This window comes from Sipha flava, unplaced genomic scaffold (genome assembly GCF_003268045.1).
Source record: "Sipha flava isolate LNK unplaced genomic scaffold, YSA_version1 71_pilon_pilon, whole genome shotgun sequence".
NCBI lineage: Eukaryota > Metazoa > Arthropoda > Insecta > Hemiptera > Aphididae > Sipha > Sipha flava.
The window spans coordinates 1,546,346-1,571,927 of record NW_020273611.1 but is presented as its reverse complement, the minus strand read 5'-3'; the positions used below and the strand labels follow the sequence as shown (position 1 = coordinate 1,571,927).

Here is a 25,582-nt window from a genome sequence, read left to right as displayed (position 1 = left end):
TCAAAATGATAGATTAAGTAGTACAGCAGTTGCCTTTTTCACCCAATAATCTGGCGTTTCCGAGCCACTATCGAGGTTCATTACAACTACAAAAGCATCCCTTCCTTGTGTTCCGCACCTTTGTGGGTAATAATATACTGGACATTGATAGTAGCCTGAAAAACGTTACATTCGTAGATTACAATGTAAAAACATGTCTTCGATCTACGTCGTACCTCTTTTCTTCGACGCGGTTAATACGGGTTTGAATTGTATAACTGGTAACTGAGCAATAAACTTCAAAGGTTCTGGTTCACAAATACATGATTTTTCAAAGTTCCAATTGGCTCCTTCCAAGTATAAACTTCGCACGTATACTCCTTCCTGGGCGAATTGAACATTTTCATGATATTGAATTAAAATTGTGCAACAAATTGTATTGGCTTATTATTATTATTATTATTATTATTGATAATAATTACTTGTGGAGGCATGACTATATCCATTTCGGGAATAGTCATCGGTGAGAAATCCCAGTTAAGTAAATCAATTGGTACGGACGAATTACGTGAATGAACCTAAATCCATTTTTAGAAAAGTATTTAAATTGTGAATTTTTATAAATTGTATTGTACAAATAATTGCCTGTAAAACTGCTGTTAGAAAACTAGTCGGATACGTGTAAGCGCCTAACCAAAATAAAACTGGCGGATGAACTTTATCTGCCCATACTTTAAAGTGTTTAATTCTTTCTATTAAGTTTTGAGTCCAAGAGCCCAAGTTCATTAGTGAAGGGTAAGCTGTAATTTTTTATTTTTTTTTTAATTAAAAACATAAAACAACAAAATAGTTGATGTCATTCGTACCTTTTAGCCATTGACCGGGCACTCTACCTTCATATACACATTGAAATATTTCTTCGAGGTCGGATGACATGATGACTAATCCCTTTATTCCTTTTTCTAGGCCGACTAATGAATTTTTTATTTCTTTCAATAAAAAATTATAACGGATTATCTAGATACAGAGTCAAGTAATATTTGTATTAATGGTTTTGTGGTATTAACAGAGTAAATATCCAATTTACTGTATTTAAATATTTAACAAACATCATCTACAGTGGTTTATAGTACTAATATGATTATTACCTCTTGTAAAAGTACCACATTTAATGGACCTTTTTTAAGTCCAATGTTCTTTACGGTAGTATCATAATCTATTAGGTCAGGAATTTTTTTCAATATTTTGGAGCACAAAACTGAAACTTTTTCTTCTTTGTTTTCTTCGGCCACTGCTGACGATTGTCCTTGTAATACTAAGAGAGTTTCACAAACCATGCGATTCGCTTCCATCAGAGAAGCCATTTCAGCATTAGAATGTTGCCCAAATACTTCAGGGTCATCCACATTCGGTAATGTGTCTATGTAGTGTATCTGTGATTCGAGATCTAAATCTTGCGGTATATAATATTTCATCAACGAAGATAATCTGCGTAAATTATAGAAATTATTTATTTATCATTTATATTGATATTTACCCAGTGTTCAATTTTAAATAAAGATTAAAGGCCTAGCGAGCCTTGGCCATTTTTCACATTGTAAAAAAAATAGCTTTAAAACGTATATTTAAGTCTACTAATATATTTATTAATACATTTGATTTTCAGTTTTTTATTTATTTAAATACGCCCTAAAGACAAGAAATACAATACTCATAATTGATACATTTTAGTTTTAATTAATTTACAATCGTAGTAGAAAAATCATGTAAAATAACATTTAAATAATATAAAGGAAAATAATCAAAAATATAGAATAATTAATTATTTATATAATTGACAATATATAATTAATAATTTAGAAACATGTTTAACTATTACGAGTATCTAGGCCTTGATAAAATCTCAAATTATCATAAGCATTACAGGCATTACAGGCCATCAATATTATAATTATTGGTGCCAATATAAAATTAAAAAAAAAAAAAATAGAATACTAAGTTGTACTTATAGTTTGCTTAGTAAAATTTGAAAATAATTATGATTTATTTGCATACTGATAATACTTATAATAGATGATTCTTACAATATTATTTACAAATATAAAAATACCTCAAGTGATATAAGTAATATATTTATATTTTAATACCATATTATGGTACGTAATATTAGTTGATATATATTTATGTTTAATTTACAATAATAATTAAATTTTATTTTAACACAGATAAATAAATAAATTTATAGTTTTTCGGGTCTAAATATTACAAAAATCAAAATAAAATAATTCTGTAAATATAAAAGTGTAACAATAAATTACGTGATCAACAAACATTGGCCGAGAGGTTCATATTTTTGTAACATAAATTTTATTAAACTATTCGTTATGTTCTGTAGCTGTATTTACGATAAGTTTATACCTGTAATAGGGCGTTTTGATTGCATTTTCATTAAAATATTGATTTATGTATGTATCTAAGAGCCTTCTGTCCCAATCGTCTGTAACCTGACCTCCATAACAAATTCCAGCAATTAAATATTTTAAAGCATCCCATGGAGTGTTTGCGTACGTATCCAAATATATGGATAATAGATTTTCCGATACCTAAAGAAATTAGAAAAACAATTTTAACTATTATGAATTTTATCAAGCACTTTACTTGAACTATAAAATTACATATCCGGTATAGGTACCTAGAACATTTAAAGAAAAAATAATAATCATAAATCATTTACCACGAAATCTGAATCGTTAAAACTGTAAATGATGTTCCACCCAAGATTTTGAAATTTCTTTCTTTCGATTAATATCGAGTGGAAAAAACATAACGAGAACAATAACTTAGAATATTTTTCATGTGAAACGCACTTGGAATATTGAACATCGGTTATATTGTTGTACAAACGTTTCATATTTGCTTTCAACCCCTGATTAAAATAATCTATTTTGTTTAATATATTATTGTTGCCGTAAAATGTTATATTTTACTTTTGGTGGTTCGGTTGTCATTTTTATAGCGCTCTGTAAAATGGCGATGGGGAAATCAGGGTTCGGATTTGAACTTAACCACAGCCGGAAGTTCGGGTGAGATCCACCGTCTTGCATAAGTTCGACTATTTTATCCAACTGCGGCATCCACGATAAAGAAAGATGACAGTTAGCGAGAAATACCCAATTTCCATACGTTTGCCCATATTCAATTAATCTAGAAAAAATGTTTATTAAAACATTTATTAAGACAATCGCTCATTTATCTTCGAATTCATTACTTGGTTGCAATAGGTGCTTGACCTTGACCCAGAGACAGAGATTGTAAATTAGTAGATCTACTGAAATTCGCAGCTAAACCAAGTAACATGTTGGTCGGGTCTACTCCAGGTGACAACAAGAATATCAACGGAGTCTTATTACTTGAATCCTCAAAAGCGTTTCTCACATCCAAAACGGGAGGTTCTATAAACCTTGTACTAAGTTTATTTGCAATAAAGTTTGAGATCGCGAACGATAGTCTATCTAATCTAAGGCTTCTCACAAATAACAACTTCTGAAATTCGTTCATATTATCGTTCCATTTCCCTGTTAAAAATGAATGCTATAGGGTTTAATCAATCCGGAATAATAAATAGAGATATTTACCAACGAGACTTAACGTTTCGGGATACGGAGACATATACCATTCTCTCCACTCTCGAGGAAATTGTTCAAATGATTTTTCAATTCCTAAAAACCCTGACAGTTTATCTAGTTCTGTAATGTTATCCCAATTGGAAGGTGGTAACCAAGCTTTATTAAAAATAAAAATAAAAATAAATTATTTTTTTTTCATTTTAATAGAAGCTCGTGAATGTACATTTGCATGGGTTCTCAGTCTGTTCTACTTTATTTAGTACTATTCCGCCCTTGAAAAGAAACTCAATTTCTCTCGTAGACAGTAGATCTTCAGCCAACAATAAACTAATGCATATTTGAAACGAAAATAATAATTTATGAACTTCAAATAGTCCACGGCAAGTATTCTGATAAACTGCATATGTGTGATAATAATTTAAGTATTCCAATCGTAGGTCTAGTTTTTCATGTTTTTCGCTTTTTTCTAATTGAATTCTGAAATAGGTCCATGTACGAATCTAACGAAAATTGATACATTGGATCGATTTGACTGAGTTCATTGAGAACGAAGAATAATATTGACGCTCTTTTAGCACAAGGTCTATAACCCTGTAAAAATCAAATATTTGAATTAGTTTTCATATGCATCATTTCCAACTAAATATTTTTGTAATTTCTATAATTTTTTTTTCTTATGAGTTATATTAGCTTGTGATATTTTTTGGATTTAGACATAATTTGAATAACTTCAAATATATTATTTTGACTATACCTCTCGAGCATAATCGATTTCAGCTTGAGTTATTAATGAGCTTTCAAGTTGTTCATTGATATTTGCCGATGTAACTTTTGAAGACCCTAAAGTATTGTAAAGTTCTTCGTTTTCTAATAAGGATCCTTCAATCTCATTTAAAAGTCTTAAAAGTTCATCTTCCAATTCAACTAAAGTCTTTTTACCATTAGCAATATTAATTATTAAATTATCTTTAAGTATTTTCAGTTCGGGTTTTTCCATTGTGATCACCACATCTAAAAGTTGGTCTTCGAGTCCTTCTTCTTTAATCGCAAAATTAATTACTGCTGCTCTTGTGAAAATTTCAGGTGGGTAATATGGGTTTCTTATTTTGGTTGTTATGAAAAATCTAAAATTATCATTATATGGCAATAGCTTGTCACCCATTTTAATGTAAAGTTGATTTCCTTAAATACCATAGGTTAAAAAAAAAATATCAAAATTGTGTAAATATAAAAAATAAAAAATAATTTTATCAGATACTTACCTTCTTTTACAATGGATTTTGATAAAACTGGCATTATTGCTGGATCAATATTTTCTGAGGTTATTTGTAACAACGTCGGGTACCCTAAATTTAATGCATTTTCTAATATTTTCATATAATTAGGCAAGCAAAAATCAATGAGTTGTAATCTATTATTGGCTTCCATTTTCTTTATCCATTTCAAAGCTTGACATTGTGGGTCTATGATTAATGACCATCGCGATCCTCGACTGATAATTATTCCATTTTCAGTACTTAAATCATCATTGGGTAAACCATGAATATTCCAGTTTCTTATGATGGCTGGGTCCGATAAGAAAGTCTTGATTTCAAATCTTGGATCACTTGGAATTTTCATATCTTTTACTGACTGAATCCATAACTTCAAAAGTATATCTCTATATTTGAATACAAACGGTCCCATGTATGATACGAATGCTATACCAAGTAAACAGTCCCCTGGCAAGTAGTCAAAGTTAATGTCTAATTGTTTTACAGTTGCAGTCCATCTAATTTTTTCTCCGGATAGTCCTTCTATTAATGAAGCTGCTCTTTCAAGATTTCTTTTCAAATCTTCTGCCTACAAAGAAATCGCTTTTGTTAATTTCTACATTTTTATTTATATCTGTACGTTTTTACTTTTTTGACCAACTGCTCTTTTTCTTTCATTTTTTTGTCGAAATCATTTTCCAATTTTATTAGAAGTTCTTGTAGCTCACGTAATGTATTTTGTGCGTTAGATAATGCCAACTGTTTGCTTCTTAGAGAGGCTAATGCTGCATCGGCAGACTGTTTTTTAGGAGCTACAACCCTAAAAAAGTATTTTATTTTTTACCGTATAACTTTAAATGAAACAGAAACTGCTAACAAAAAATTACTTAAAAATAATAGCATATTTCTCAATTGCAATGACCCACTGAGCGAGAGATTTTGCAGCTATCGATTGAGCACCCACTTTTTCTGGTTCAAATTCTGGATTTCTCGTGTATGTACCGATTTTTTTTAGAACTTTTGAAGGTACATGATCTTTATCGAATTCTTTCAACTAAATAATTATATAATTAATGTTTTTCGTACTCATCAATTAAATTTGGTATTTTATTTCATAAAAACTTACTTGTGATAGAAAATTCGGATCACCTAGCTGTTTTTTGGCTTCTGTCCAAGAAGGTTCGGATTGTTTTAATATCATCAAAGCTTCTAGCACCAATTTTACTCTAGCTGGAGGTGTTGAAAATGATTTTACTTCAGCAAGATCTTTTTTATTGAGTGCATTCAACGCCTATTATAATATGTATGATATTTTGAAATAATTTAGTATTCATTTTGATATTGAATACTATTATTACCTCCATAGCTTCTTCTAGCGCAGGCATCGCCTTTTCTAAATCGGCTATCGCTATACTATACAACTCTTGACTTTCGATTTCTTCATGTTTAATCGTAATACTTTGCTCGTCAACTTCTTTTTTTTTTTTATCAGCTATTGAAGTTTGTTCTGTTATAATGTCTAGAAATTCATCACATTCTGTGGTATATTTTGTAACCGTTTCTGTGGCTTTTTCTAATTCTATAGTCATCCCAGCCACTTTTTTACTCGTGCTATCGATTTTGAATAAACCATTCCTTAATTTATTCGCTATACTTGCAACTTCGATGCGTTTTAAACGCAATGACCTATTCGAAGTAACACAATATAATTATATGGTAAAAAAAAATTTAAAAAAATGTTATAAACTTACTCTTTGTATCCTGACACTAATTCTAAATAATTTGTAGGTGTAACATAATTATAGCGTTTTAGTTCTAATAACATTATATTAGAATAATTAGCTACTGAGTGATGAATTATGGAGAATAAATTTGCTATACTAAGTTTTAACTCTTTCTATCAAAATGAAAAAAAAAAATAAAAATTAATAATGAAATCTTTTAAATTATGTTAAATACTAATTTACTTCTGTTCGAATATCTGAATCGACTTCGTATACCTGAAAAATATAAATTGAATATATTTAATGAAATTTAATTATTAACTATTAATAGCTTAATGTATAACCACTGAATGGTTATATATATTTAAAAATGGATCCAAAAATGTATAACATTTTATCAATTGAGAACAGCTGGACCGACTTGGCTCAATTTTATTTTTAATTGTTCGTAATTGCTAGGAGAAGGTTTTTACGAAAAACAATTTTGGAAAATTGCTATTGTTTAATAAATTGTAATTTAATTTAATAATTTTCAACCCGGTCGATAACTACGCAATTGAAAATCAATTATTAAATGGAAATATTAAAAAACTATTAAAAACTATTAATTTTATTTTTGATATTAAATGATGGGTATTACATAAATATTAAATAACAAGATCCCGCAACAGGTATCAAAACAAATAAGAATGTTAGTTCGAAGGATAATTATGCATATCGGTTGATGATTCATGGTCAACATGTATGTAAAGATAGAGATCGAACGATTTCGATACTTGCGATTCAATCAAAATCATATTTTTCATACATATAATTTTATACGTGGCGTGCTCTAAAAACATACAGTTTGTGTTAGTGAAAGACGGGATAGCAAAAAGTATTGTACACTCTGTTACATTAAGGGATAGATATTGTTTTTTACTAATATTATCATAACTAACGATATATATAATTTTAAAGGATTAACTTTAAAAAATTATTAAAAAAAATAAATGTTTGATGTTTTTTTATTTTTATACTCCGTCACCATTTACAGCACTCCATACCTCTTCCACTTGTATACCACATCTTTACACACTTATATTAATATCGTTATTTTTTTCTAGCAAAATATTCTCTAGAATTAATTTATATGACAAAACAACGTTGTAGGGTCAACTAGTATATTATAAAAACTGTTGTTTTAATATAATGAATGCATTTAAATCATTAGTTAATTGATAACCAGGTATAATAAATAATACGTTTTACTACTTTTTACTTATTTCTTTTAATATCTATAATATAATGTTACATAAAACACATAGTTTTCATTACAGGTGAATGTCAAGTTCCTACACGAAAAAAGTATACTGCTACGTAACTTACCATTAGATTAAAAAATATTACAAATACGAAATTCCCTCCCACCTTATTCAAACTTACGACTAATAATATGGTTGACATGATTAAAATTAGTTTTTTATTTTTTTAAAAAAAAATTTAATTCGATTTTTAATTGAATCTTGTCTTTATATAATAATATATCGTTATCCACATATTATACGTATTTAATATGATAGTAATATATATATATAATTATAATGATAATGATAATCATATAAATTAAATTTGATTTGACTTATTACGAAAACTCAAACTTTTAACATAATCATAATGTGTTATTTGTTGTAAGTTGTATTCTAATATTTTGTTGCTAATATAATGCTGTTTATTCTGCTTATTTGTTGAGGTCTCTTACTCTATCTGATGATCTTATTTTAACATATGTATTTGTTTGAAGCATTTTTAAGAACTCTATAATTTTAATTTTATGTTAGGATGATGACAATAAATTTTAGTTGAATTCTGAGTAAAACCATTCATAAGAATTTGTAGTAAGACTTACAAGAACTAGCATTTGCCCAAATACTACGTGGAAAAATACTATTTTCTTCAACGTAATTTATTGCTAAGTTATCGCAAAGTTTGTTTATTTTATAATTATCTGGTTTTTCAACCATTAAACATAATATTTAACATATATTTACAATATTTAGACGCAAATAATCTTTATGGGTGGGCAATGAGTAAATGCTTACCTTCTAGAGGATTTAAGTGGGTTAATACAGAGGTAGATGTAACACATATTAATATGAATTTACCCAAGGGTTATATTTTTTAAGTCGATTTAGCTGATCCTAAAGAACTCCACGATAAATATTCAGATTTCCCTTCAGCTCCAGAAAATTAAATCGACGATTTAAAACTACTTAAGTCAACCTTAAATTTATACGACAAGAAAAAACACGTATTCCATTATATAACTCTGCAAGAATACATTTGAAATGGTGTGAAAATAAAAAAATTTCATAAAGTCTTAGAGTTTGATCATTCTCCTTGGTTAAAATCTTTTATCAATTTGAACACAAATCTCAGAACAAAAGCTCGAAATAATTTTGAAAATAATTTCTATAAATTAATAAATAAAAGTGTGTAGAACAATGATGTACGTGAGAAACCACGTTGACATTAAATTGGTTACAGACGATTACAGACGGACTAGATTAGAAATATTTATTTCTAAACAAAATTTCGATAACTTTTACCTGCTTTGCTTTGTGTGAGATTTTAATATTCCCCTTCGTTATAGCCCTTTATGCATAGGTACACATTACGTTTTATATTCCCTCGAACAGATTAATTTTAATCGAACTTAAATGTTTTTTTCTATTTAATGTTATTTCATAAAACGTATGACTTAATATTTTGAACTTACTCTTGGGTTACCAGTTATAGTTTCCAATATTTCTAATGTGCTGAGAGATCGAAAAGCCACTTCAAGTAAGGCTTCTTTTGGCCAATCCAAAAACCAATCTACTGTTGTACAATTTATCAGTGAGGGATATTGTCGCAACCGCATGCTAAATTTTAGAATAAATAAAATTGGACACAGAATTTCGAAATAATAATTATTTACTTTCATATTTATAATTATTCATTTGTATTATTCGACTACATTTAAAATATTAGCAAAATATTATTAATCAGCATGCTAAAAACGTTTCACACATTAACGAATTAATGACACTATAATGAATAAATGTAATTCTAACTAACCGAAATTTGTTTCCGATCGGACTGAGACAAATAATAACGTGCAGATTACCCCGGACCCGATCCAAGAAAAACGAATACATGGCATCGGTCGCTTCTGGAACACCTTCTTTTTTAGCGATGGCCGACAACGCGTCTTTGATCTGTGAAGTGCAATGCATACATGTTATGTATTCGTAATTTTTAACGATCGGAAGTTGCAATCAATAATCATTACTTCTTCGAAATCTTCTTCTTTGTACAACTTGGACACTTCACCTGTGCTCAGTATGTTGTTAATTATCTCCAGAAAAATCTCGTTTGCGATCTGTGTGTCACTGAACAAAAACGACGTCTGTAGATCTCGCACTCCCGTGTCGTAGTACAGACGTTTCAAGTCCTCTTTGAAATCATTCACGCCGTACGTTTTAGTCAGTTCAATCGTGAACATGTTGTAGCCGCACAGCCAGTTTGCAACCCTCGCGAGTGAAGATCGACCCGATCCTCCTGCGGGCGAACGATGACGTGTAAGGATCGTGTAACTATTAATCGATAGCCGACACTAAAACATTACCTATGCCGACCAGCAGTATGTAGCCCCTCGGTTGCGATATCACTCTGTTGATACGGCAAACGTGGTTGATCGCGTCCTTGAACAGCACGAGGCTTAGTGGCACCACGCCCGTGTTGGAATTGTATTCGTCTAAGCTGTCGTAGATGAACTGACGAAGATAATTCTCGTCGGTGACCTCCTCGTACACCGACTGGTTGTTCAAGAAATCGCAAAACATCAGAGTACGGGACGATGGACACAGGTTTCGATACGTTTCTTCGTAATGCTTTCCTAGCAACACGTTTACCTGATCCATGAACCATTCCTGATCCCTGCGAAGTAGACCGCGGCGGTATGTTAGTAACGACCACGTATTAACTGCGTTTTTTCTCGCGGAAAACGCGCATATACATTTTTTTTTTTAAACGTTTTACGTACTTTTCGTCGATCAACTTGTCGTTAAATACGCGGAACACTTCGTTGCACCACAGCCGCAACATCGATTCAATGTTTTTTTGGCTACCGACACTGCTACGCAACAGGCCTTGAAATACCTGTCGACAAGAAACACGATGCATCATTGCACTTATTGCAAGTACACCAAATATATTATTTAAGTTCCGTTTATAGACACAGTTTTTGGTCATCAACAATAAACGCGTTAAATATGATTTATATATACAGTTTCGTAGCGTAAACGGTGTATAACTTTATATAGGCGCACACGAACCTGTATTTCAAACATGTCTACAACACTTCTGAACCCTGCCCTAACGAAACGTGTATATAATAAACTGTAGCGTTCAAGTAATTAAATAGACAGTTTATGTTTAATGTTGCAGTGTATTAGACCCAACGAATAAGTTTTCTTCGAACCTCGCATGTTTTTTTTCGAGCAGTTAAATTAATTTGTGATTTTTACTTTTACGGTAAAGCTGTTGTATCATCGCAGTAAGTTTTCGCACGGAAGTTTAGAAAAAAATTCACTTTCTTCATAACGGAACACCGCGTTTCGTATTCTATTACGTTTTACCGAATGTTTTAGAACGGATCGCGTTCGATCTCAAATCAGTCGAACACACCCACTTCCCCCGCGCACGTGCCCACTGTATGCGATCAAAACACGTCCGCGACGAACGTTGCGCTACGCACTTTGGATATGTCCCTCAAGTTGAACAAGTAGTGCATTTTCGCCGGTGTCGGCAGCAGGTTGGCCACCACGGCTTTGTATAGCGCGATCGTCATCTCGGTCAACCCGAACCCTGCGGATGAGATTCGCGTTAGTGTTTTCGAACGTGCTTCGCGTTTTTTTTCGACCGTTACTCATGTTGCGCATGTACTCCTCGAACGGTTTCATGTGCTGGTTCAACATCGAGTTGAAGATGTACGATATTTGCGATTCCTCCGGGAATGTCAGGTTGATCACGCTGAAGCAGCTGGTCAACCGGTTGCTAACGGTGTTCCTGCCGCCACCCGGCGGGCCCATGGCACCGATCAGCACCATGTTCTTGACGTTCTTCAGCATCCGATTGCTGCGGTCGTACCAGTAACCATAGTCTATCCACTGCCGGATCAGCTCCAGCGGCGGCTGAGCTCCGTAAACCTCTTTCTCCGGCATGTTAAGGTCGTCCAAGAACGTGATCATTGTTTTGTCTGAAAAACCGAAACGGTACAATCGCTGGCGCTCGAACGCGATCCGAGTAGAGGACGGTTGTGATTGGATTGAACCGTGCGCACCCGAAATGGGCACGAACGTTTCACACGGGGCGATTTCCTAACGACCGGCCAAATTTCGTTTGGACCAACGAATTTGAGGTTTATGTAATTTGGAAGAACTTTTATGAAACTTATATGGACTAATGCGTTTTCTTTCCCGTTTTCAAAGAACTTTCAATTGAATATATTTGATATGATCAAGAATGTATTATATTGTCGTATAATTTATCACATTTATTAACTGCGTTTTTTTATTACTAATGTATCTCATACCCTCATTAATTTAATGTAATCAATTGTTGTTAATTTTTTGATTTAATATTCTTTCCATAATTTCAATGTATATTTTTGTTTTCCTTTAGAATTATTACGTAATATAGTGATTTTTTGTTTTTGATAGAATTCATTTTTAATAAGGTTTCTATTTGAATTTCTTTCTAAATATGATTTACTTGATAAATATTAGGATGCGGATGAAAAAATGGTGAGTCATAATTACCGTAAAATGATTCAGCCCCATTAGTAGTACGACATTATTGAATAATTTTTGTTAATTCTCTATTATTCAACAATTTATATTCGCCTAAGGGATTGGTTAGTTTCTCGCCCAAGTGATATGTGCTCCACTCAGGTGAATTTCGGGTCATTCGCCTAAAGTAATGACGCTCAGCAGAAGAACGTCGGTAGAGGTATCTTACTCCACTCGGACCCGTCAAGTTCCCTCAACGTTAGGTTAAAAAATTAACGATAATTATTTTTGCTACTATCGATAACGTGAATAAAAAAAAAAGTTCCGACCACGATCCAACGTTATTGTTTAAAACTTTTAGTCCAGAATTTCGTGTTCGATCACTTCTCGAAAACAACTATTTGATTTGTGTACAACCCGTTTTACACGATTTATAACACGACTGCGGTTCTTTTCAATTACGTTCAACAATCCCTACGGTTTTCGCAAACTAGCCCAAACACCCAAAATGTACGCACCCGTGTTGGTGTTGCGTTAGTACCGTTTTCGGGATTAGGACGGTACTTCGTTCACACGTGCGTTTCGACCACGTTAGGTGACCAACGATAGGGTCTGTTAGTCTTTGAAAGGGGCTTACTCGCGAGCGGCATGTACAAGTCCTTCGTCCGCTTTTCTAACCGTCCGTCGAGTGTCTCTTGGACGTTGTGCACCGTGGTCTGCGCGGACATGTTGATCGTGAGGATCAGGAATTTGTTCTTATCGAACGCATCCAATACTTTTTGCACCGTGGACGTCTTACCCGTGCCGACCGGACCGACCAGCAGCACCGGCTGTTCCCTGCTCATCAACGCTCCCACCAGGTAGTTATAACGGACCGTGTCGACGGTGGGCACGATTATTTTGAAGAACGGTAAACTAGAAAACCCAAACGATAGCGTTTACAGTCTGCGCGAAATGTGCACTTTTTGTCACGCGCGAAGGGTCCGTACTCCGATTTGTACGTCCAGTTCTCGTCCCGCAGGAACAGGTCCCAATGACGGAAATATCCCGCGACCGGATCCACGTAGTAATGGTAAACCGAATCGCCGATCGGGTACTCGTTCAGTTTGCTCCTCAGGAAGTGGTCGATCTTTTTACGGCCATGCTCGTTTACCACCGCACAGACAGACCAAACCATGCTACAAAACGATTGTTTCGATTTTGCACTCGTCGACACGGGACTATACGCGCCCGCTGGATAAAATCCCACCCAGCCCAAGATTAAAATTGTAAGGGCCAAAACAATGTGTATCTAAAAATAGATGAGAACAAAATCAAATACTATAGAGATCGGTACTCGGGAGAATTTATAGTTTTAAGCGATATGCAGTCATATGTAAACATTGTAAACAAATAAATACGTTCAAAATCATACATTTTAGGTGATCTAAAAATATAATACATTTTATTAAAATTCATAAACGGATCTCAATAAAATTATGTTGTAATTAATACGCGTGGTATTAAATTAACAATAGTTTTGAAACGAAAATTTCCAGTAAGGGCTACGGTCCTTTTGGCCCTCCCCTGCGGGCGCGCATGTACGGGACGGGTCAGTAGGTTTACGAGGTGCTACTTTGATTTTTTTCTCACCAAAACAAGAACCACAGTTTCAGTAGTTGATTGTACTTTTCTATATACAACCCTTCGGGAACTTCGACCGCCAAATCGCTGAACGTAAAACATTCTAGTAACTTGCACAACGATTGGATGCCACTTAACTCCGGTAATGGAATTGTTTCGATACAATTCAACCTTTTGAACTCAAGAACAATGTCCAGGTATTTTTGAAAATTTGTCCTGATCTATAAAAGCATACATTATGACAGTACGAGAGCATTGCGGTCATTGCTATTATTGTTTTCTAATCAAGTTATAGTTCTCGATCAGACATACGTTTTCCCTGTACGGTTCAAATTTACATTCGTTCAACCACGAGTCCACGTACAGTCTCCAGCCGAAATCTTTATAATCATTGTAAATGATACCACACCTAGAAACGGTCGCCGGAGAGGCAACGGCCAAGTCTTCCACTTCGAAAAGAAGTGACACCTAATGGAACATTAGTCGTTAACATTCCATAATACTCGTGTGCTCTATTATTATTTCATTGTAAAACAATGGTTTTGCTTAATATTCTATTAAATTCATAGGATAAACTAGGAATTTTTACGCTCGGGGAAAATGTTAAGACTACGCCTTATCATAGACCAAAAATCAAATACCTGTAGTTGGTTTTCTTATATTACCGTACAATCATACTTATCTGTATATATAAAACAGTGAGCTCATTGATTGTTTAATCAACGCACAGCTCAAACCATAAAACGGATCGAGCTGGAATTTGGCATACTGATAGCTATTATGATGTAGGAGTGTACTAAGAAAGGAGTTTTTAAAATTCTACCTCTATGAGCGTTATAAGGGTTAAAAAATTGTAAATATGGGAAAAATCACCTAGCCAAAACCGCTGAAGCTATGAGAATGAAATATAGTCAGTAGTTTTGTTTCACAATGTAGACATCCATTAAGAATAGATTTTTTAAAATTCAACTCCAAGGAAGTTAAGTTAAAGGGTTAGAAAGTATAAAAATTAAAAAAAAAAAATTAAAATTTCTTAATCAATTTGATTTTAGCGAAAGTTAAAAGTACTCGAAACATTGCCATAGCTGTAGCATCTTATGGAATCACAGCTACACTGCTCAAGGGTGGTCGAACTGCCCATGTTATCTTCAAACTACCACTCAATCTAATAACATCGGTCACTTCCGTTTGTAATATATTAAAACAAAGTAATTTCATGGAAGATTTAAAAAATACAAAAATAATAGTGCGGAATATAATGGAATGGTTGCGTGAACGTGCTATACTCACTCCAAAAAATGACCAACCGGTGTCTACCAATGTTACATTGCTGATGTCTTTTGAAAGGAAAGAAAAAGTATATACCAGTATATAAAGTATATAAAGTATATGTTACTTCGATAAATATGGTGGTCAATATAGTTAATACAACTAATAATCCGGTTGAATTTTTAAATTGATTGAAATCACCGCGTATGCCATATCATAAGCTTATTCTACGTGTGAACACACCTATTATGTTATCGCGAAATTTGAAACTATCTTAACTGTGCAATGGTACCAGGCTTAAAGTCAAAGCTTGACATCGCAATATAGTGGAAGCCATAATTTTAACTGGATGAAAGGAGAAAATGTGTTTATACCACGAATCCCTTTAATTCCGAACGATCTTCCGTTAGAATTTAAACGATTACAGTTTTCTCTCAAAGTCTGCTTTGCAATGACTATAAACAAGTTTCAAGGACAGACTCAAATTTGCAGGAATAGACTAGCGAGAAAACTGATTTTCACATGAGCAGTTCTACGTAGCTCGCTCACGCGTAAACTCACCCAGTAGTTTGGTGATTTCGTCACCTACTAATAGATCAGCGAAGAATATTGTCTACGGAAAAATTTTTTAGATAACATTTTGAAAAACTATTAGTAAAACATTTATTTTAAACCTGATTGCTAAAAACTATAACTTATAGAATAGGTTATGACAGTATTTCCCAAACTTTTTCGCTTCATTGCAGCCTTTTTTATCTAAGGTTTTTTCAAGGTGCCTTCTCCAAGTCATGACTAATCATAAGGAAAATTTTAGACCAGATAGTATTTTATGACAGCGCGGAGCCCCTGTACAGACATCGCGGCGCACATTTTGAGAACCGATGGGTTATGATAATAATTATTATCTTAAAAACTAAATTAATATTTATAAAGCATTGTTTCAACAAACTTAATTAATTTAAATTTTAATAGATTAAACAAAATTTAATCTTGCTAGGTAACATAGATTTTTATATTTAAACTCGGCAATGACGGGTACTTCAGCTAGTTAAGTATAAACGCATTATCAGTAACAAAGTAAAAATATCAAATCAGTAGTCAATAATTAAATATGTACTACAGAAATTACATCCTCTAAAATTTTACGCCAGTGATGAATCTGGTCTTCTTCCCCCTAGTTCCGCTATTGATTATATTTGAGATGTCGTCTTACCTGTTCGGGCATCGTAATTCGTTCACTATTTATCAGCGTTAATACTTTGTTGTCATCCATCACAGAATTCATGTTCTCAATCCATATCGCATCGACTGGTCCATCGAATATTATCCATTTCTGTTCGATTCCAATATCTAACAGTTCATTCGGAACCGTTGGAACAATTAAAAATTATATTCAACTTTTTGTTCATATAAATCATGTCACTTTTATTATAAAATCATTTTCAAGTTTTTACACTATTTTATTTGATAAAATAAAAACAAAAATTGTTTTTGATTTACCCAGATTTACGTTTTTATCGAATATTATATTCATATACGTTATTTTTGACGAAATAATTATTGATTTCTATGTTTTCATAATTTTGAATTTAATCGAAGCCAAATATTTTAAATTTACTCAGATGTTCGTTCTTATTAAATATATTCAAATACATCACGGTATTTGTTCGTATATTTTATATGATTATTACAGAGTCATAGTTTTTTTTTTTTTTTTTTTTATGAATACGTTATTATCTCTAAATATTTATGTGTAATGGTGTATTTTCAAATTTTTGGCGGAGGAGTTAACGTTTTTCTAAACAATAAGTGATTTTATAATATTATAAGAAATAGCATACATTATTAATACCTATAACAACACATATGCAAAAAATTTATTCTTATACAATCATTACAACAACACAGTATAAATTAATGTTCTCTTACTCTATACCTTCGTAACTAGTCATTTATGATCTTTGAACCTTTTTTTTATTCTAGGGGAGGGAGAGTCGAGACCCGGAAACCTCTTTCGAAAATACGCCATTGCTTATACACCAAATTGGACATTGTATATTTTATTTATCATTTTTCAATGTTATTTTGATATGATTTACGATTACTAGATTACCTGAACAAATTGTACGCATTAAAGACGACAATACACCGTCCGTCCAATCTTGAGTACTCAAATTATATTCACCGTACAATTCACCGAGTGTAAGTGCTTTGGGGTTCAAAGGATATACCTGTAATAATATTTAAAATTTTAATGAAATGGAATATAATATAAAATCTGAAAGTTCAAAAATATAATCTCTTGGTCTTTTTATACACCAGTTAAATGATAATGTTAGTGAAACGCCAATTATATAATTTTCATATATAAATATTATATGTATATTAATACAATTTTACTATGCATCAGTAGATCTATTAATTATTTATTACGCTATACCGATGGTGGTAACTAAAGTTTTCGGGAACACGAGAAAACACTAATTATCTAAGGGAATTATTAACTTGAAATACCACTATCTCAAATTCTAATAATAATTGTTGTACGTGAATATTGCTCTCCTCGTTAATATATTATTCAACTTAACCAACCTTTCATTTATAACAATAATCTTAAACTTACAATGACGGTTTCGAAGCCATCCACTTTCTCTTTCTTTAACAATATCATTGATTCCCTTAACGTTTTCCAACTAGAAGTTTTTGCTGTTCCCGTTTGTCCTAGTATCATAACGGAATGCCTGGAAATTTTCGTTTCGTACAACTGGACGATTTTGGCAATCGCGGAGTCTGACGGTTGATGATTCTTATTCAACATGCACTGTTTTATAGCGCTAACGAGTACGTCGTTTTTGATCACCGGTAAAACAATTTTAGGAAACAAATCCTTCGTGATGCCCATAAATAGCGGAAGATCATCTGCAGTGAGCTTTGCTAAGTTCATGTTGTGCATTGCTAACAGTAGCACCTATAAACAGTTTTGTTTAGTATTCAAATGATTGCGATTAAATAATATTTTCGGTATTCAAAATGTTTTTAAATAGTTTACGACAGATATATTTTAGATGCTTAAAGATACTTATTTTCGTATTTTATTCCAAAATATTAAGTAGGTTTTTTTTCTTTATTTAAGCGTTGTATTTCAATATTTTCGTAGATAGATTTTGTTCCTAAAATATTATTTATTTATAATGGTTCTAACTAGTAAGAATTTATAAATAAGAATTCATCAAGTAAGCAGATAACAGAATGATACCGTCCAATCATAGGGATTTATTAATTTATTTTTTTAAAAAAAAACTATCTTTTGACTCCACCCGGCTATTGAATCTACCGAATTCTGTTCATAAAAATTTTATAAAAAATTTATAATGTAATCATATATATGTAATCAATAGATGAATAATAAAAATATTTCAATGTTTACATATGTAAGGAATTCGTTTCTAAATATTACCAAAAGTAATTTGTTATTATTAAAATGTAACATTATAATTATTATTATACTAAACAATTTTTTTTTGACATTTAAGTATATTTGTATTTATTTATATTTTAAAAAAATAGGTAAATCAATTTTTACAATTTTTTATTTATTAATTTTCCTCTATAAATATAATAAACCGAAAATAGAAGCCGTCAGAATCGAGAGTTGAATTTTATGAACTGAAGCCGGCGGAATCAATATACGCCCCCAATAATACGTTTCCAATGCTCCCGTGGGTCCCGCATGCCATGACACACGAAACCACTGGTTCGATTAGTCTTTATCTTGTACCTACAGTCATATTTTACAAGCCATAATAAAAAAAAGTACCTGAGTAGTTTGAATACTTGTAAAAATTACTAATATTCGTGTGTGCAAATATATTGAAAACGACGGGTTCGAATACGTGTTTTGAATACAATCTAGACACCGCTAAGCAGGCACTTGAACACGTATTCCGAACCGGTTCGAAAAGTATTCTTAGCAGAACTGCGGTTACGGACGACACAGCGTGGCTTCAAGAGGAGGGGAACTAGGGCTATGTCCTCCCAGGCTTTTAAAAAATTTAAATTTGTTTATACATTTTTGTCCATGTCAACTGTGAAATCCCGATTATTTACTATATTTACTATTTATTTAGATACCTTTCTAACAATTTTATTTGGCCTAAAACACCATATTACGACATTTATATGAGGTGTGTATCATAATTGTGATCAGATTCTGTATCTCAGTACTAATATGGAGAAATAACCATAATCAGTTAATACTTAAAATACTTCCCCCCCCCCCACAAGTCTCTGAAGCTGCGCCTGACGATATGGCGACACTGCGACGTGTGCGCGAAAAGCGTATTCCCGTCGAACGCGTTCGTTTTAGCGATTTCAGCGACGCTGGCACGCGTGGGTACCTCGTTGTCGGGCATTTTCGAATTCTGACGTCTGCACTGGCCGGCGTACCTCAGCAGCGCGACCAGGCCCCGGAGCCCAAACTCGTAGTGATCTTGTTTGCTGAGCTGCTGACGGCACAGCACGAACAGCACGTACACCTTGTTGGCCAGGTTCCTAGTGTCCCGGAAACCCTCGCCGAACAGCATTATTTCTGCGATCAGCTTGGTGTCCGGCACCATCATGGATATGGCACGGAACAGCGACTTGAGGTTGTCCGGCAGCTCCGTTCTACCCGCGTACCCGGGGTTCATCGTTATGAATATGCCACACGTGGGCACCAGATTGATCTTGTCGCCGTTGAACATGAACATATGCGAGCCGATCGCCAGGGCCGTGTATATGGACAGTATCTGTTGCGCTACGACCGACAGCACCTCGATGTTGATCCGGTTGAACTCGTCGAAGCAGCCCCAAGCGCCCTGTTGAGCGAGCCCTGTGTTGTTCGGTTGTCGCCAGCGCCACCCGAGGAACGCAAGGGACACCACGGAACGGGGGCAAACACGCGTGTTACAATTGGGTTTTGTTGGCGATAAAACGTGCGCGACGTACCGGAAAACATGCGGCCCATGCTCTTGTAGTCCAACCCATCGGAACAGTTGATGACGATCACATAGTACGCCAGGTTCTTACCCAGGTCTTTCACGGTTTCCGTCTTACCCGTGCCCGCCGGACCTTTTGGACTGCCACCCCGGAACAAGTGCAGCGCCGTGGTCAGCGTGATGTAACATCTGTCGGTCAGCGGCGTGATCACCAGTCGTCCCGAGTTGCCCAAATATTCGTAACCATAACTCTGTTCGGTGTTCGTTTGCTTGATGGTGATCGTTTCCCACTTATCGTTCCAATAAAAACGTAACTGCGACATCCACTCGAAATCGGACTCGTCCATGCAATCTATACGTACGCGCAAGACCAGCCAAACGTTTCGTAAAACCGTTTCCTTCGATTCAGCGTTTACCCTGATCTCTTTTGTTCTAACATCCTTCCCCCGTGTAAGTATTGAAAAATATCGGTTTTTATCATTAATTCGGAAAAATATCGTTGGACCCTTTTCAGAGATTTAACTTAGGACACCGATTCCTATCTAAAATTTTTTAGTAAACTATATGGAGTACAAATAATATTTGAGTCTAAAATAAAAGTTATGACTATTCGCAACTTCCCAACAACATAAGCGCCCACCATCCACCACTAGGATTGGATAACATTTATTTTCTGTTGATTACATGCCAACAATTAATGTTGAACTTACTGGATTTGTACATTTTGTCGATCACGTCTCTGGCGTGTATTTCGATGGTGACCAATGCGACAATCTTCAGCCGGTCGATTTTCGCCAGGTCGCCCCGAAGCGCGTCGGAAAACTTGATCAAAATCTTTCTCTGTTTCTTGCGGATTCTCTTCAGCGGCTTTTTTGTGCCAATTTTCTTGGCTTGGACTAGCGCTTTTGTACAATTGGCCGTCCATTCGATCTGTAACATCGCGTACGCGTCACGTGTAAATAATAATAATATTTGTAATAGCGACTGCAATGCGGAACATGCCAGAGCTCTGCAATGACAACCGTCACGCACCTGAGACGCTGTAATGCAAAGTTGTCCCGGCCACAACAATATCCATTTGTCGCGAGATTTCGCGTTCTTCCTCAGCGACTCCAACGTGTAATGGAATATCTCTTTCAGCGAAATTCGCATCAAATTCTCTATAACAGTCGATTATCAGTTATGTTCGGTTAGAACACGTGTTATTATTGTTAGTTCGTCCCGAACAGACGTAGAGCAGTACCGATTTCAATGAAATATTCTTCGACCAATATGTTGCAAAAGACCGAGCTTGACCACGCCACGTATTCTCCGTCGGCGGAGTACATTCCGTCTGCGGTATTTTCGATTTTCTTGACGGTGAAATCATATAAAAAAAAATTATGACACACTGATAGTACTATAGTAGTAGTTTACGTAAAATACGATTGCATACATTGATTTTTATCTTGTTGATGTTGTCAAAACATTTTTTTAAATGTGGCTGCAAATGCTCGGGATTCTTCGCTTTCGCCAGTATGTCTAATAAATCGTCGTTGGATATGAAATAAAATCTTGGAAATATTTTCCGCTTTGTTTCCATGTACAATTCAAGTGCCTTCTGAATCTCTTCCAGTTCTTCCTTAATTTTTATTAATTTGTCTAATAATGCTATAATATTTACAACAAAAATGTATTAATCGATATTCTTAGTACTTGTCACCGAAATAATACATTTTGAATGACACGCTCTAAATACATTATTGTCGTTGAACATTTCTGACGTAATATTTTCCCACTCCACTGTTATTCTGTTGTAAATTTTAAGTTCATTCGGAATTTGATTACGAACATCGTCTCCTTTAAATATATTCTAAGGAATGTTTATTAATACAAAAGGTACAATATCTTCATGTTTAAATGAGTAAATTTGGATGACTTACTTCTTGATAAGCGTATTGTCTCTGGACGGAAAGAGTCATTTCCAATACGTCCGTCACAAGAGAAAGTGCTTTTGTCCAGTAGTCGACTTCTTTTAAAAATATAGAAATATATCTATAACCAATAAATTTGGTTGTTATTATTCGACTCTAGTAATAATCATCAAAAATTATATTATCATACTTTGAGCCCTTCATAAAGTACAGTTGTACCAAATGTTCTTCTAGCGTACTTATTATATCTTCAGACGCTTTTATGCAATACATTTTTTTATAGTCATGAAGCACAACATTTAATTTCATGTCGTTCCATACTTCTTTAATTGATTTTAATGTCTACATGAGTTAATAACACAAATGTTTATGTACAAGTTAATTATTATTATTACTGTTTTTTGTTGAACTAAAATGCAAAGATAAAAGTTACGTTCTCTATATTTAATTCCATCGTTGCTTTCTTTGAAATTTCACTTATTTGATCTCCGTATTTTTGCATTTGCATTTGCATTATATATTCCAAAGTAAAGTTGGGATCGGCTTCGGAGAAATTTCTGTTCAAATAATGTAGAAGGTGTACAATATAATACTCATTGAAATGTAGTAAAATTTAAACAACGCTACGTCATAATACATACACTTTGACTACTTCTCGAACTTCATCCCAATGACGTGTGTACATTGCAGTATTTCTTAAGTCATTTATTAGCGGTAAGACACGCCTAAATTTCTCAATGTCGTTCTTGGCGACATTTAAAATTATCCAATTTTCATCTTTTAACAATCTTATTGAGCTGTTTAATTCCTTGAAAATACTTTGAATAGTAACTTCCATTTCTGATATGTTGATTTCCCAAAAGTTGTCTATCTTATATTTACTCCACATACTATCCCATTCGTAGACAATCATAAAAATTTTTTTGGAAAAATTTAATATCCTAAAAACAATTTTATTTTTAATATTTTACACATTGTTTAGTAAGTGAAATTCTAAACAGCGAACAATAAATTACTAGTAGCTTATCGATGTATAGTTATAGATATAGATAGGTATTCAATAATTTGATGCAGAGAATTATATAAGGATTGATTTTATACTCATAAAAATTATTTTAAAAAAATCGAAAAAACATTTAGAAACAAATCGTTGTAGCAAATACGTCAAAAACAAATTCGATTTATTTTATCTTAAGTTCTTAAAGTTATACTTATTCTCACTTCAATAATATCCTTGTCCGGTTGTTGAAAATGTTTTAACTTCAAAAGTTCAAGATCTGCTATTAACTGATTTTCCCTCTCTTTCATTTTTTCATATTTCTGTTCAATTTTACGTACACCATTTAAAGCATCTGTAACGAAATTTTAGTAAAATGTATATAGTCCTTGACATTTATCGTTTTTCTAGTAAAATTAAAAAAATCAAAGTGTGAAACTCAGGCCGAATGGTGAACTCCACGGTTGTAGGATGATTCAAAGCTTTATTGGTTTCTTAAAACATGAAATCCATATATCATTGTTTTCAAAAACAAATTTTGAGTGAGATGCTGGTAGATCAGGCTACATATTTAAATAATCTTAATATTTTCATTTTATCAATTTTGTTCAATGTTTATAATTTATTTAATCAAAACTAATACTATGTTTCTGGCATTTGGAAAAAAAAAACGATCTTAAATTTTTAAAATTCGAAAATGTAGAATACCTATAATTAGAACAAACAAATAACTCAAAACAGTGAACCTTATTTTACTAAATAATAAATAAAATATCATTAAATGGGAATTTGTTGAAAAATCTGATTTCATTAATATTTTATTATAAAATGTTTATAAATCATTTTGTAACTTTCCCGTACATTTATTTATAATTAGAAAGAAAATCTTATGAAAATATCGTATCAAATTTTCAAGATTTAATTAAATACATGAGTGATTTCATGAATTTTTAACAACAAAAATATAATAAATTTTCATGATTTTCGTTTTTATCTTTTTTTTTTTTAATGAAGCTTACATGCAATTGTTTGAGGAACTTTGTGTTAAACTTACAAGACTTTTTGTAAAACAAATATTATTTTTCGACATTTTTGAAAAAACTTAAGACCACAATAGAATTTCAATTTCATGTAAATAACTCAAAAATACATTTTTTAAAATTTTATTAAACATAGAAAATCGTGATATAATAATTTAGAGTAATATCAAGTCCACGGTTATTATTTTTTTGTGTTATGATTTAATACTAAAATTAAATTTTTTCGAAAACCACTATGTTGTAAATGTTGTTGTACATTTTAACTTTTCGTCAGTTTTTGTTAATTGTTCGGAAAACTGTTCAAAAGAAAAAAAAAAATGATCTCCTTCCAAGTAATAATTAGAACCCATATCATATATTTAATTTTTTATTTGGTAATGATCTATCCTTGTAGTTGAAATCGGGTACACGGACAAGAGGGTAGAAAATCGTTATGATAAAACCAGTTCACTCCTCGTTTTACTCCTAATCTAAAATTGTGTATGCCTGTAATAATCATACATACTTAACGCAGCGATTGTTTCAATAATAACACGATTAAAACATTAACATTATTGACTACAGGGAGTGTTCTGTTTCGCGGCTACGTTGTTAAACGAACTATTTGACGTAATTTCGGTACGCCGATTCTATACGTACCGATCGACACTAAGTCTTTGTTTCTTGATTCGGTTTGCTTGAATTCCTCCCAGATCTGTCGAAATTGTTGAACTTCTTTTTTGAACTCCTCCTGTTGGAGCTGCAACATGGCTTTGAATTCGAGATGTTTTTCTTTCAACATGATTTCCGCTTTGTTCAACAGGTTCGTGTACGAATTCCACGAGTCCCAAAGACCGGCATACCTATCGTCCATCGCTTTCGTGGTTTTTATGCCGTGTTTCTCTGCAAAAAAAATGAAATTTGTCTTCCGTTCAGCAATATTATGTTACTGCGCGGCGGTCGAACACGTCGTTCTGCACCGCAACGCTGCCATCTCACTCAGAACAAAGATGTAGTCCGAAATCAAATCGATCTGCTTGTGTTTTTCGGCGCTTTCTAAAACGAGTTTTTTCTGAAACTGATTGTACTCGACCATCTCGATCAGGGTTTTGGGTGGCGTCATGGCGCTGTCGGATCGAAAAACGCGGTGCGATGCCCGTTACAGTCAGATGATATTAGTTACCTGTTTATGTACGCACCCGGTGGCGCCGGGCATAACGTTTAACGGTCTGGTCACAGCCATCGGATTTACAATCTACGACTCACACCCAGTGCTAGATCTAGAAAATCTGATTCTCGGGGCTAGTTAAAACGCACCGCCCTCGCGTAGGAGAAATTCACGGGGTAGATCCATGGTTTATTTATTTATTTTTTTTCTTATTTTTCGTTA

At 33.3% G+C, this 25,582-nt stretch overlaps 1 protein-coding gene across 1 annotated transcript; it reads right to left on the bottom strand.

Moving 5' to 3' along the window:
* Positions 1–25,315, bottom strand: LOC112692171 (dynein heavy chain 2, axonemal-like). Its single transcript, XM_025566742.1, is given in 49 exon segments — positions 1–155; positions 216–363; positions 462–557; positions 625–779; positions 846–996; positions 1,128–1,467; positions 2,398–2,582; positions 2,714–2,905; positions 2,967–3,183; positions 3,248–3,554; positions 3,615–3,761; positions 3,829–4,072; positions 4,074–4,196; positions 4,360–4,787; positions 4,868–5,447; positions 5,507–5,678; positions 5,746–5,912; positions 5,985–6,149; positions 6,217–6,544; positions 6,610–6,755; positions 6,826–6,858; positions 9,341–9,485; positions 9,682–9,821; positions 9,896–10,164; positions 10,232–10,542; positions 10,649–10,764; positions 11,363–11,472; positions 11,534–11,863; positions 13,033–13,310; positions 13,385–13,573; positions 14,028–14,239; positions 14,331–14,486; positions 16,501–16,637; positions 17,401–17,518; positions 17,911–18,255; positions 19,685–20,157; positions 20,274–20,615; positions 20,974–21,193; positions 21,296–21,423; positions 21,495–21,615; positions 21,699–21,904; positions 21,959–22,115; positions 22,186–22,297; positions 22,367–22,518; positions 22,610–22,733; positions 22,818–23,092; positions 23,398–23,528; positions 24,853–25,095; positions 25,192–25,315. Coding segments are annotated over 49 exon segments (10,143 nt in total).
* Between the last annotated feature and the right edge of the window lie 267 nt (positions 25,316–25,582).